This window comes from Cyprinodon tularosa, unplaced genomic scaffold, assembly GCF_016077235.1.
Source record: "Cyprinodon tularosa strain WSP-4 unplaced genomic scaffold, ASM1607723v1 ctg606, whole genome shotgun sequence".
Taxonomy (NCBI): Eukaryota; Metazoa; Chordata; class Actinopteri; order Cyprinodontiformes; family Cyprinodontidae; genus Cyprinodon; species Cyprinodon tularosa.
Genome location: NW_024039348.1, coordinates 130,805 through 145,556, shown reverse-complemented (window position 1 = coordinate 145,556; position 14,752 = coordinate 130,805). Strand labels below are relative to the sequence as shown.

At 38.7% G+C, this 14,752-nt stretch overlaps 1 protein-coding gene across 1 annotated transcript; it reads right to left on the bottom strand.

The window, feature by feature from the left end:
* Nucleotides 1-2,325: 2,325 nt before the first annotated feature.
* Nucleotides 2,326-11,970, bottom strand: LOC119797978 (toll-like receptor 2 type-2). The gene is made up of 11 exons (XM_038307269.1): nucleotides 11,703-11,970; nucleotides 11,472-11,628; nucleotides 9,853-10,002; nucleotides 9,568-9,774; nucleotides 9,361-9,483; nucleotides 6,709-6,859; nucleotides 5,619-5,783; nucleotides 5,354-5,533; nucleotides 5,118-5,258; nucleotides 4,515-5,017; nucleotides 2,326-2,792 (listed from the first exon to the last, which is right to left on the bottom strand). Exons 1-11 carry the CDS (start codon nucleotides 11,968-11,970, stop codon nucleotides 2,399-2,401), a joined length of 2,439 nt encoding a protein of 812 aa, XP_038163197.1. The 3' UTR covers nucleotides 2,326-2,398.
* Between the last annotated feature and the right edge of the window lie 2,782 nt (nucleotides 11,971-14,752).

Genomic DNA, 14,752 nt, shown 5'->3' with positions numbered 1-14,752 from the left:
CCACCATGGCTTTGTCAAGCTGCTGCCTACCTTTGTGAAGCAGGAAAAAGACTAATACAAAATGAATCATGTAGAATTTTTTTATTGCCTACCTGGAATGGGTGACAATAGTTGAATAAACTTTCAGCTCCCAAAATTGTATCGGTATGGGTGCAACACTAGTCATATATTACAGATGATATGCAGTAGTAGCCCATAGATGAGTTTTCCTTGGCCATTTTCTGTGCTGTTAGTTTCATTTTCATGCAATGTGGATTTTTATTATATAAAGGCCTACAATGTACAGTAAGATTTCTTCCAGTTTTTTTTAAGCATCTCTTGTTTATTTTGATGAGCTCACATTTTGTTGCATTCACAAGTACATTGGGTATAAAGATGTCATTGTGCTCAGTGTGTAAATAAAGAAACAAACATGTATGGATAATGTTAGTTTCGCATCTTTCTCACAAAGTTCATGTTAAAGGTTAGTTAGGAGTCACTTCTACTTTTTGATCTATAATACAAGTAAAGCCTCCTTCAATTATACAGCATCAACGAGGATGCTTCTCTAAATCTTGAGAAAGACAATATTGATCACATAAGTGAGTGTCAGAATGAATGTTCTGGAACAAAATTCAGACACGATGGTAAAAAGTTAAGTTTTAATATTTTAAGAAAGTATTTCTTTAGGCAAACAATAAATACCTACAGGCAAGGAGGGATAGAAGTGAATTGTGAGCCCAATGACTGTTGACAAAAGATTAACCTTAGATACAGGGCAAAAAACAAACAGTAGAAGAAATGAGGAAGCACAGGTGCAGAGTTGCCTAATTCCCAAAAGGTTCTGGCTGAGAGAGAAATGGTAGAACCACGAACAAACAACAAAGATGGATCCAATAATCTAGAAAAGAAAAATGACTTGAGGATGTAAAAGGAAAACCACATAAATATTCTTAACGATAATTAAGGGAAATAAACATAAAGCAAAAAAAAAGGCACAGCCCTAATGACAAAAATAACAAAAATGGCAAGATCCAAACTTATAAAGTTGACAAAATTTTGATTTCAGAAGTAGGGGGGGGGGAGGCAAGTATTTTTGAATATAACTAACTTCAGCGTGTTTGACCATCCAATCACAGACCCGATTCAGTGGCACATCAGATGTTTGTACAGTGAGCTTCTCGGGAGTGACAGTGGTGACAGCCAATTACACAGGAAAAGACTTTGGGCCAATCAGGAGCTTGTGGGCGGTCCAAACTCAGGGAAACAGGCTTCAGTTTGATCTGCTGTTTTTTCGCTTGGTCCTTGTGCTCGACAAATGTCTGTAGATGGTAGCGTAACATTGTTTTTGTACAGTAAAAGTTGCAGGGGAACAAAATGGACCTTTGAATAAGCGCCACTCCTAAAATTATATCCATTAATCCACTGCATTTCTAGGAAGCTAGTCATTACTCATTCCGTTTGGCTCAGCTTAGCGTTGTAATCCTTTTTTGCTCTTGAAATGCAATTGGCCACACTAGGGCTGTTTCTCAATATCTATACTTGTGCATTCTCGTGTGCTCGTGAAACATCATCAGCCTCAGCCCTAGTACTGTTCCAATTCACTAGAACACAAGATCAAGAATGGACAAAGTCCCCCGATGTTGTTCTCTCCCCTCCCTCGTTACTCAGGATGCTTTAGAGCAGACTTGTCCATTCTCCAGATTGACAGCTGTCCCAGCATGCACTGCGGCAGCAGCAGCTTCCAGGTTAGCGCTCACAGAACTCAGAGTATTGCGTTAAAAATTCTAAATAAGTGCGTAATTTAAAATAAGTTCTGATGATAAGAGGACCGAGGCAACCAGCGGAGCGCCAAGGCTAATGTTAGCCTGTCTGCAGCAGCCCTCTCTCTGCATAGATGCATAGTATCGCTGGCTCTGATGGCGATTTTGTTTTATTTAGCAAAGTATTCATTTGATTTGTGTTTATCTGACTGTGTTCATTATTATTCCCCCACTAAATGAAAAAAGTAAGAATACATTATTATCTACAGAGTATCAATAACATCTGAAATGCAGCTCCAGATGAGCCGAGCATGTGGTGATGTCATCAGTACGCTTCTGTTCCAATTGACCCATATTTATGCTGCATGCTCTGGTTCTCCTGGAGTCCACACTTTCCTGTGTTCTTTGCAAGAACATACTTGGCGAGGACACAAGTCCAAACTTGCGTTCTTATGAATTGAGAAACGGCAAATGGTTCTAACAAAGTTCAAAGTTCATCCTTTAGAACAGCTGTCCTGGATGTTTAAGTTATCTCTTTTTCAGCACACCTGCGTCAAACAGTAACTTAGTTTGAATTGGTTCCATTTCATTCTCATTGTTCTTTGTTTAGCTCTACACACAGTTTCATGTGCCTTCTCCTTCCAACTTTTTTCCTTTCAGTCATCGTCTCTTTTCAGAGCTTTGCGTAGACTCCTCCAAAACTCTGGCCTCCTGTCCTCCTCCTGAGGCCATTCCAGGTAGGTGGTAGAGCTCATGAGTTTGCGCAGTTTGCAGAATCGTTTTGGAACGTCATCCTTGGATAATGGCTCCAGCAGAATCAAGATGGCAGCATCTCCACCTGAATCAAACAGCCAGAAGTGGGAAAAATCCAGCTCATAGCGGCACCAGTCCGACTGGACGAAATTCTCGGAGAGGACAAAGATAGTATGTCGGCTGTGCTCAATGGCGCTGATGATGTTGTCTACAATGGCGTGTCCAGGAAGGAAGTCCCGCTTATGGAGGCACAACGACAATGGCTGAGAGGAACAAGCACTCCTGGAACTGCCCTCACTGGTGAGACACAAACAGGAATACTGACTGTGGATACTTTTTTTTTTATTGTTAACTATTGTTTGAAACAAGAAGTTCAACTCTGTTGAAGGAAGGTGTGATAAAAAAAAAAATTATGTTTTGAATTGAATGACACACTAAATATATATATATATATATATATATATATATATATATATATATATATATATATATATATATATATATATATATATATATATATATATATATATATATATATATATATATATATATATATATATACTACGGAACCCGAGATTGGTGGCGTCCCTCAGATACTTATTTTTCACTGTGGTTTTCTCGAGGAAATGAGTTAATTTTCGAATTATTTAAAGATAACGAAAGCCATTTTCTTGTGATAATGAGATGATTGGTGTTTGTTAAAACTGATTACATCCTTCAATACCACAATATAACAGTAGGAGAAGAATTATTAGTATAAGTCATGGCAGCCTATGTGCAATTCTGTAAAAAAACCTGTGTTTAACTTTTAGTTAACACGACAACGTTGTTGTTTTGATTATTTGCGTCCTCTTCTAATTCATAATCAATTAGACCTATGCCTCTGGCACCTTAGCACCGGGTGTTTTCTGAACAGCCCCGGTGTTATGCCTCTAACAGATATAACATGCATTAACCCCCAAAATGAGTCCAAATGAAAGATTTTCATTGAAAAACAGTCAGATTTGTTTATATAGTATTCCATGCAATCCAATCGTCCACCACAACATGAAAATTAGTGAAAAGAAATAGGAAACTAAAAAATGTTTTATTTGTGCACACCCAGTACCCCGACTGCAAAACTACGGTGCTTGCAGTCATGAATGGACTGGGAATCCAGGGCTGTTGGCCAGCCTCATTCATTACCCATACAGGTTAATCATCATGTTATCTCCCGAAATCAATAACTGTTTTCTTGTGATAAAGAGGTAATTATCTTGTTATCACGAAAAAACAATTACTTGTTAAGCCGTGATAACGAGATAGTTATGTCGTTATCTCTAGAAGACAAAGGAAAAAAAAGTGTTGAGTACGACCACTCTCGGCTTCCGTAATATACTGTATATAGCCCATACCCCTTCCTTTTGGCAGCTTTTTCTTCTTTATGACTATTAGAGCCAATGTAAAGAGTAAATTTCTCCTCTTTGAGATCAATAAAGTCAATCAATCAATCAATAAACTAATCAATTCTGAAAATGAAAAAGTGTCTAGTAACTTCTGTAATTCTGTTCCCTGATCACTGGTTATGAAAGCATCAAGACATACACTACCGTTCAAAAGTTTGTGGGGTCAATTAAACACTCAAAATGGCCAGAAAAAGAGAACTTTCATCTGAAACTCGACAGTCTATTCTTGTTCTTAGAAATAAAGGCTATTGCTAAGAAATTTAAGATTTCCTACAACGGTGTGTACTACTCCCTTCAGAGGACAGCACAAACAGGCTCTAACCAGAGTAGAAAAAGAAGTGGGAGGCCGCGTTGCACAACTGAGCAAGAAAATACATTAGAGAAAGTACATTAGAGTCTCTAGTTTGAGAAACAGACGCCTCACAGGTCCCCAACTGTCATCTTCATTAAATAGTACCTGTAGTAGCCTTCATTGAAAAGTACAGTGTTTTCCTTCAAAAGTAAGGACATTTCAATGTGACCCCAAACTTTTGAACGGTAGTGTAAGAGGCTAGGGTAAAACAAAAACACATACCTTGGCTCCTCCAACTCTGGTACCAAGAAGTTTTCTACCCAGCTAGCATCCTTTTCACTATAAGAAACAAAACCATCAAAGGACAGCAACGCTTCCGAGTCCATGGTGTCTTTTCGTTGTTTGTGGGAACTTCGTTTGGCTTTGAGCCATGCCCAAGTCATCTTGATGTACCAGAAGGCATGGAGGCGCCAGAGCAAAATGCACACCAGTAACCCAAAGAATAGGGCAACGCCGCAGCACACAGAGACAAATAAAACCTGATGGCAAACGACGATCGAGAGGCGGACCTCACTCACTGCCCCCCCCTTCAGGTGGAAAGGGGAGTCACAAGCATAGCTGTCCTTGCTGTCTGTTAACTTGACAACGCCGCCTTCTTGGAGTTCAAATTGTAGAAAATGAACAAAATCACAGGTGCAGATGAACTTGTTGTAACCCGCCTGGAGGCTCTCAAGCCGTTTGTATGACTGGAGGTCTGGAAGACCGAACACATTCAGGGTGTTAAACTGGAAAAAAAAAATAAACCAAAAAATGAACAGGTGTTACAGAATGGGAAATACAAAGGGTATTAACTGAATTAACTGACATATATTGATGCTTTCCCACCTGCATTGTTAGAGTTTGTAGATTGGGAAACTGCTGTCCGTTTGGTAATACTTGGAACTTGTTTCCAGACAGGTATAGCTCCCTCAATAAAGGTAAGGACAGGGAGATATCTTTGAGATCATTGTAACTCAGGTCCAGCACCTGTAAATAATGATGTACTAAGCTAGTTAAGCATGTCTTTGATATGAACGCTTCAACCTGTTTTGGCTCGGTAGAGTATGGACTAATCTTATTACCTCAAGTGATTGTGGTAAACAGTCAGTGATGGTGGTTAGCTTAGCTCTGGAGATGTTGAGGTACTTCAGTGTTACTGGCCAGGAGCAAGTTGAAGGCATTAAGTTGTAGCCAGTTCTACTGATGTCCAGGTGAGTCAGTTTCGGGAGCTTGGCCACCATTCGGCTTATCGTGGAGAAAGACTGGACAGATGCACACAAACCTTAAAACCAAGGAAGTCTGATGCCTGGTAATTAAGAGGTACAACTTCAAGCTGTATACGGACACCTTTAGAGGGTTTCCACTGATGTTCAAAACTCTGAGTTGCTTCAGGGTTTCCTGTCCATGGCAAAGCGATTCTGCTATAGTAAGATCAGTCAGTAGATTGCTGGACAAGTCAAGGTACTGCAGATTTACCAGCATTCTGGAGGTTTCACAGGGCATCACAAATACCTGTGGGTAAAAGTAAATATTAAAAGAAATTATAAATTACAATACGCAGTGTCCTCTGCAAACCTTTGGCTTAAAGGAAAAGTCCGGTCGGCAAGCAATACCCAATGGGTCATTATTTATACCTAAAACTAATACGTTTGCGGCGATTTAATGAATTTGGTGTTAATCAGTAAAATAATAAAAATAATATTTTTCATCGCAATCACTGAGTCCAGGAACGGCAATTTTTGCCAAAATGTAGTAACACGTCACTCCTGATGTCTTCCGGCAGTGACGTCACGGTGCGGTAAGCCTAGCGCCATTCTCCCCGCTTTACAAGCAAAATCAATGGGAACTACTAGACACATCTGCAATCAACAACAATTATTGAAGATTTCCAGAGGACTTCACCATTGAAATTCACCAGAGCTATAGTGAAACTGATAATGCCCACATGCACAGTAGTTGGATGTTGGAATACATCGAGTAAAAGTGGGACAAAAAATTTGATTTCGCTATTCCGATTCATGATCCTCCACAGACGGGTTCGTCGTTGGATTGCCAGCTTGAAGACGGATGATTTGCTGAGCTAATTCATCCCTCTTCAAGTCACTCTCTGCTTCGCATAGTGAACTGGTCGTCTCCATCATGTATATTAGCGTGTTGTGACAAACGGCAGATACAGCACTGGGACTCGCTCAACAGCTGACAGCGCACTGTGACGTCACAAGGTGGCAGTATTGTTCTTTGACAAACATGGATGTCTGCAGTAAAGCACATTCAAATAAAATTACCCTTAAATAAAAAAAAAAACTTATCACTTCTTGAACAGTATGTAATAATTTCCTACTTTCAGAAGTTTTAATTAATATGACCAGACTTTTCATTTAAGACTTTGGTTCATACAAAAGCACTGAAAGTTTTGTAGTCATCAACACATGTTTACCCCACAGTTTATGATGGACAACTTTCTTGGGTAATTCAGAAGAAAACCTAGCTGTAGGAATGCAGTGAACTTAAAAGCATCTAGAATCACAGTATTTTGGAGAAAGAACTCGTCGATGCTTTTGTGATCTGTCCGATTGGCTTTCTCCCACCTGCCACAGAGAAACAGTAGGTTTCACAGTTAACTCATCACACAATATTCTATATCATGGGATAGATTCTTATTAAGCAGAAAATAGTACTTTGAAAACAGATTCTTTCTGATAAAAATAATTTTTTTGATAATTATTAAAGGTTGTACCAGCAGGTACTCGCTCCTTACCACTACATTAGAATGTTTGGGTACCCATATGTCACAGATTTAAGTCTTAGATAGGGGTCACCAATTAAAAATCAGCAGGGTCCGAATAAAGAAAATCAACAACCAGTAAAGGTCCAGAGACATTTTTAATTATAATCAGTTACTTTACACAGCATCCAATGCTGAAATAAGTAATTACAAGGCCAGTTTTGCCTATACAGATACTGTTTAATGTCTAAGTTTTCTCTGTCATCAAATTTCTGACCCTTAAATTTTTTTGTTCTTTGCTTTAATGTTGTCAAGATTGATTTGGACAAAGTTTATAGCGTTACACTACTTTAATGATGTGATGTGTGTTCTAATATAATAGACATAACAAAAGAAAATCTGTCAGCATTTCTTTTTTACTGAACTAAGTGCAAGATATTACAATTTTAAAGCATAAAAAAATCAAAAAAAATCTCAATTGTAGTAGAGTTAACAATACTCCACATGAGTTAAGCTCAAATAACAGAGTTAAACTTTATGCTCAGGTTTGGGTCAAACCAAAAGTTTTGTTTTGTTTGTTTTTAATCAAACAGCAGCAGTGCATGCAAGAGCCGGATCGATTATTACTGAGTAATGACCTAGTTCCTGTCAAAGTCTAATTTAAAAAAATATCAAAAAGGTTTAAGAATGTTTTGAATATAGAAAACTGTTAAAGCACCTGGAATCAAATGCGAATGCATCTGAGTTTATAGAAAGAGATTTAGGCCTATCTGAAGGAACAAGAGGCCAAACAAAGAGATTTGTAGTTTAGTCTATGCAGCGATTGCAGCATATTGAATACTGTCTCTCCCCGTTCAGTACCGACTTCAGAAAACAGTTGGTACTGACAATTACATGGTAGCATAACCACATTACACCCCATGTGCAGGGACTGCCATGCCGTATTGGCAAGCAGCTGGACAGAACCATCTTCAACCTCTGGACTCAGACTGAACTTTACACTACAAAAACAATCTATAAATAGGTCAATATTTCTTAAATTAAGTGTATTTACCCTTAATTTGAGTATGTATATCACATGATCTGCCAATGGAATGAGTATTTTTACTCTTAAAATATGATAATTAGATAATATGCACTTGAAATAAGACAAATCAATTGTGTTTTCTTATTTTAAGTGTAAATTGTTTTGTTTCATTGGCACAATGTCTCTTTTACCTCCTCAACCCAAGAACAAATGCACTTATTTTAAGAAAAAATTACTTATCTAGATTTCGATTTTTTCCAGTATAAGACCAGAGGTTCTTGCCTTATATCCTGACGCTGCTCACTTCGGTTCAGTTTTCAATAAATGTTTTGAGTATTCCAACTGTTTGTCGTCTTTGAATGCGGAAGCTTCTGCTCTGATCTAATTTGACCTCATTCCAAATACTTCAAGATAAACTAGGTTTCTCAAACATAAATCCTAACTGTGATACTATTGTTTCATATTATTAATTATGTTTTTCAACTAGTTTAGTTTATTTTGTTTCCCTATAGTCAAGAGTTTTAAATCGAAACATGTTTGACTTGGAGATGAAGTTTTTTTTTGGTTCATAAACTTTTATATTTTGAATGAAAGTGGTTTTGAATGTATTCCATATATGTACAGAGTTATCTATTTGAGCATGATTTGAGCTTTATTCTCACATTTATTTGTTGTTCTAACACAAAACTAGTTGGACATGTTTTAACAGAACAATATGTGAAACTCTGAACTTTATGATTTAATACCTAAATCAACAATCCTATTCAGGAGGTTATTGAAGATATTGTAAATGCATAACACATGGGGAATCTCTATTAGAAATTATTTGTTATTATACATTACAGCCAGCAGGTGTCACTGTTATGGTACTATTGAAATCACCAAGACTACCATTGTTTATAGAAGTGGGTATTTCAAATTTGAAGTCTGAAAGGGGATTTTACCTACTTAGAGTTAAAAATAGGATATTGAAGTAATCTAGATACTCAGCATGCTGCTATTTGGGTTGGTTAATTTCACCACTATAAGAAATATGACAGTACTGTGACAAGCTTTTTGTCAGAGGGAAATCTTAGATATGTTGATCAGTCGATAAGTTAATAAAATAGCCTGGAATCATTATATTTTCTGAGAAATTAATACATATTTCATAAATAAAAGCCCTTAGTTATGGACAATTATTCTCGCAACCGGGATACCTCTAAACAAACACGTTTCTGATAAACTGCTGAGAAATTTCGTTTATTCTATTAACTGATTTGTTGAGGGAATGATTTACTCTACATCTGTAGAATTTTCAAATATCTGCAGGTGAGTCTCTTGTCCTATTTTCCTACCTCCCTTCGCCTGTCAGCTGGGCATCTTTAATGGAAATGAGGGAGAGGGGGACACCATCCGTTACCACAAGGAAGTCAACAATCGACTCATCAGACACGGAAAGGTTGCGGAAAGAAATTTGCCTAGAGAGCAACATTAAAAAAAAAGTTTGTAAAGGCAGGTCAAAAACATTAATGTAGGATATAGAATGAGGATAATAATCAGACCGGATCCTTTTCTTGGCTGACTCCCTGAAGGGCTGAACAGACTGGGTCCCAATCAGATGGATGTCCTCTAAAGTGATCAGAGTCTCAGGGTACGATATGTCAGCGAGCACAGCTGCAGCCAAGGTCACATTGGTTAGGAATGGACCCTGGAGGCTTAAGGTAATATGACCCAGAGGCCAAATGTCTCCTAATGTCCCAGAGTCGTACCTGCAGAGAACAAAGTCAATGCATTAAAATGCATTTACGTCTCAACAAGTCGCTCTCAAAAAATGAATGTGTGAACACCTGGCCAGGTTGTTGGCATGCACAGTGAGCTCATCCAGCTCTGTGACTCCTAGCAGATCTCCTCTCCTCAGCTCCTTCAGAGCTGGACCTCCAAACATCAGCCTCCTCAGGCGGACGAGTCCATGAAACGACGAATTTGAACTAAGATGGCTGAAGGGGACCAAAAAGAGGGGATATTAGGAGGTTTCTGCTAATAGTGTCCTGTAGCTTACCCAATATTTGCCATATTTGACCACTTAAAAAAAAGGACAGGTGCTTCTTAATTCCAATCTCTACAAGAGAAAAACAGTGGTGAACTTATGACAATGCAATGGAAACCAACCTGAGATATTTAATAATGCCCAAGCATGTGCACAATTCAGGTTCATGGGAGGAAGGAGGAAACTATGAGACTGGGCCTTCTGACCAAAGCAGGTAATTAGTTTTTTATTGGTGCAATCTTAAATTTCCTAATTTATTCTATTATGTGGATCACAAAGTTTTCTGTCACTGTAGAGGAAAAGGTAGACATGCATTTATCTGGCTGATGTGGATTCTGTGTTCAGCTAAAATGGATAGAAATTAAAATGAATAGAACTAATGTTTGTGAAAGTTTCATTATTAATAAAAAACAGTGATAATTAAAAACTAATTATAATTTCTTGAAACATGTCATTCAAAATAAGAGACAATGAAAAAGTCTAGTTCAACATCTGTGCATAACACAGACAGGACAGCTTTATTGCAGTAGTTTTTGGCGTCCACATAGTTTATTAAACGTAATACTACGATAAAATTGAGATTATTAGGTTTAATCAAAGTGCGGCCTGTTTTAATTGTCTGTGGTTCTTTTATAACAGCCTCAAAATGTCAGGTTGGATGGAGGTTTTAAGTGCAGAGACTGAAACTGAAGGTGTTTAATTGAAAAAGGTGGCAACGCAAGCAAACATCCAAAAACATAATCCACAAAATCCAAAAATACTAAAAACCAGAAATAATAACAAGAAGGGCAAATAAATGATGACAAACCAGCAACAGTGACTGAGCAGGAGGTGCACATATGGGAGAGAGAAACAAAGACCAGGCTAATCAGCAGGTTGGGAGCAGGTGTGAACAGAGGACTCTAGAAGGGAGCTAGGAGAAGGAGACTGACACAAGAAAGTTACAAAAGGGCAAACAAGAAATACCTAAGAACTCAAATGCAGTCAAACATAACTAGAATATCACAAAATGGAAATAAAACCAATGAAAACTCAAAGATAAAACTTAAACAGAACCAAACCCATGACATCAAACAGCTGAATTAACTTCCTTTGAGTTAATAACTTGAATAGACAGAGACAATAGTTTCCTTCTGGTTAATGATTAATAACTGGAGTTGAACTATAAACCAAGCTATTGACATTTGGTGGTGAAGACAAGTTGGATTTTAACAGCCAGTCCAAACGTCAAGCCACAATTCTATTAACACCTGGTAACTGAGCAAGTTGCCAGTTACAATCATTTCAGATTAAACTGTAAACTGCGGTTACAGTTATAAATAAATGCATAATAGATTTGCAATGGGACTGGATGCATTAATGATGCCGTATCAGTTACAGTAGATACATCAGAAAGCGTTCACCTGTTGAGCTCCTCACCTGTACGGGTTGTTGAGCAGGTTGAGCTGCTGCAGAACCCCCAGCTCGTTGAACCACTGCTGGTTGAGGGCCGTCAGCTGGTTGTCAGACAGATCCAGCTCCTCCAGGCTCCACAGCGAGTCAAACGCTGATGGATGGATCACAGTGATACTGTTACCTGCAGGACACAAGCGTTACCGTTCAGACATTTTACTGGCTGTTTCAGGGAGACCACGTGTAAACAATGGTTACCATGGAGATTTAAAACCCTCAAACGCGAGTATCGCATCAGGTCATCTTGAGTCACCAGGGTGATGTTGTTAAAGGAAAGATCCAGGATGAGAGCTTGGTCGGTTACCATGGGAACCTGGGTAAATCCACCGTGGGAGCAGTTACAGGACAGATAGAGGTCGCAGCGACTGCAGGACGGCCTGCCATCCTCCCCGTCTACCATCCGACCCTGGATCAGGGATGCCAGCAGGAGGAGGAGCGTCAGGGAGCAGCTAGTCAGGCTTCCCATGCTGCAGAGTGGCAGAGCAGATTTAATGAACCGTACTGGAGAAGGAAGTGAAACTCTCACACTGGGGAAGTAATTTGATCAAACAGGAAACATGGTTTATTTTTGATTTTATTACTTAGAATCTTTAAGCATCTGTGCAGAATGTAACCACAAACAACATGTTTTCCTTTTACCCCTTTGCTCTTACAGAGCCCAGAGCTTCCATCGACCTGCTCTATGTTTGAATGCCTATTCAAACATAGATATACATTTCTCTGACATCTGATTATTGCAGACTTCTAATAAAGTATTTTTAAGTTGAAAGATGACCCAAACTTTTTAACATTAGAACATTAGATATTTTCTTTCAACACTAAGATGGTAATCAGCTCATAATACATGGATGAATGCTGAGGCATTTAGTTCAATACAATTTTGGCCGTATATGGCTTCATGACCCAAAAAAAATAGGATGTGAACTCATTTAAAAAAAATGTAGCATTCAGAAGATTTTTTTTTATGAATTTCCGCTGACTAAAAAGAAGAAACATGTAAATTGTCAATGTGAGTCACTACAAACGGATAACTATAGTAAGATCCTTTTCTTTGTATGTATTCAGGTAATGTTAGAACTACTTTCTAGTGAGAACTACAGTAGGGCAGCTGTGTTTAGGATCAGCTGCAGCTGTCTGATGGAGTTTTTAGGAAAACCAATGAAGACATTTGGTAGAGTAATTAAATCATTATTTAAAAAAAAAAGATTTCCCTGACATACATCTTATGTGAAAAATTTTAAATCTAGCTGTTTGAGCTCAACATTGTATAGTTTTCAAGTTCGATAGTTTACTGTTTTTTTCCTACCATGAACTAAAACTTGAGATTTTAAATCTATCTTTCTTTTGTAGTTTCTTTTTTTACTACTGGAACCATCTTCATGTCTAAGAAAAGTAATTTAAAGGTCCCGATTTTGTGCATATTTTTCGTCAGTGTCCTGATGTCTGTGTCCCAACCGCTATAAAAATATGGGATAACTTTTGACCCTTTGCACATTCACCATTCACTGGCTCCTGGGTGACGTGTGCTTTGGAACGCTGTTTGCCAATGAATAAAATTAAAAAGACAAGATCGAGCTTCTTCTAATAATTAGGACTAATAATTAAAATTTCTAATTACCAACACTGCCAGCTTTCTTTGCATGTGGAGGAGACAGAGTCGGAGCTACGTAATGTCATGATCTGGCCTGTTTGCTCTCCCTTAATTGGTAATTTCTTTCACCTGTCGTTTTCCCTCCCTGCCTCAATTATCATTTATTTCTCTCACCTGTTTAATTTGGTTTATATTCTGTTCAACCTGAGTATTTGGGGCCAGATCATTATTTGTTTTTCTGTTAGCCTGTTTGTTATGTTGATTCCAAGGTTCATGTCCTGGATCCTAGCTGCCAGTGGAAAGAGGGTTTTGTGTTTGTCTCGTCTCCTGATCGTCCACTGTTCCTCCCCCGCTGAGTCCTCTGGGTTTTTGGCTCTATATGTGAGGAGGTTCAGTTTTTATCCAGTAAGCCTGGCTCCAGGGAGGAGACCAGTTTAAAGGTCCTGCATCAAGTTCTGGTTCCACGTCCTGTCTCTGCTACCCTATTCCACTGAACCTCCCCATCTGCACCTGATCGTGTCTGCTCCTGTGCTTGACCACCTGGTCATGCTTCGGACTCTGCTGGACTCTGAACCTGCCAGTAAGCTGTACGACGCCAGGAGGCCTGGATCCTGCCTGTCCCTGTCTGTTCCTGTCTGTTCTGAATCCCTGACCAGAATCGGCTTCCTGCAAGACCTCTGGGACTGCAGCACTTGGGGACATTCTTGGACTGGATTGTTAAACCAGAGTGTCTGTGATTGGGCGGTGCCCCGCCCCCCACCTGCAGTCGCTGCATGCCACAGATCCTAGCAGCTCCCCATTTAGTTTTGTTTTTCTTTAAATAAACGTTTTGAACTTGCCCACTGACTGTCTCTCCTTGAATACTGGGTCCATCTGTCCTCGTTTCAGGACATATAATGTAGAATAGATGAATGGAATAGAATTCAGCCTCATTGTCATTACAAATGTCACAAGCACAAAACAAAGAAATCAACTCTCTGCATTTAACCCATCCCCTTTCCATTTTGTAGCACCCAGGGACCAGTTTGGGGTTAAGGGTCTTGCTCAGGGACCCAGAGTGGCAGTCTGTGGGAGTGGGGCTTGAACGCAGAACCTCTGGACTCCAAGCTCTATCCTTTAACCACAAGGCCACCACTCCCCTAAATGTAATCACTAATGTAAAATGCTGCTTTATTTTCCAATATTAATATGATTTTCTTTCACTTTCCTCATTTGATGGAAGAGTATAACTTTAAGATTCTTTAATTAGCTCTGCAATGCACACAGTACAGACACTTAAATGCCATCTTTTTACACATATTTAGCTACATACTTGGTATTTTCTGCTAATCATCTGTAAGCTGTTACTGTGTTGTATCATTTTAAACATTTTTACTAATGCTTCTCAAATAGCGGCTCTTCTTATCACTGAGGAGGAAAAGCAATAAAATCCCACCACCTGAGGAACCTGCTGCTTCCATCCATTTACAGAAAGACTAAAACAAAAACAACAGCATTGATTTGGGAGATGGATGAATCTAAAGGTCTCCCTCGAAAAAGAGATTTTATCTCAAGGGACTTCCTGGTGAAATAAAGGTTAAATAAAATAAATAAAAATGACTTTCATCTTTTCAGCCTCTATTGCCTTTCCTCTTTATCTAAGGTTGTCAAATTTAAA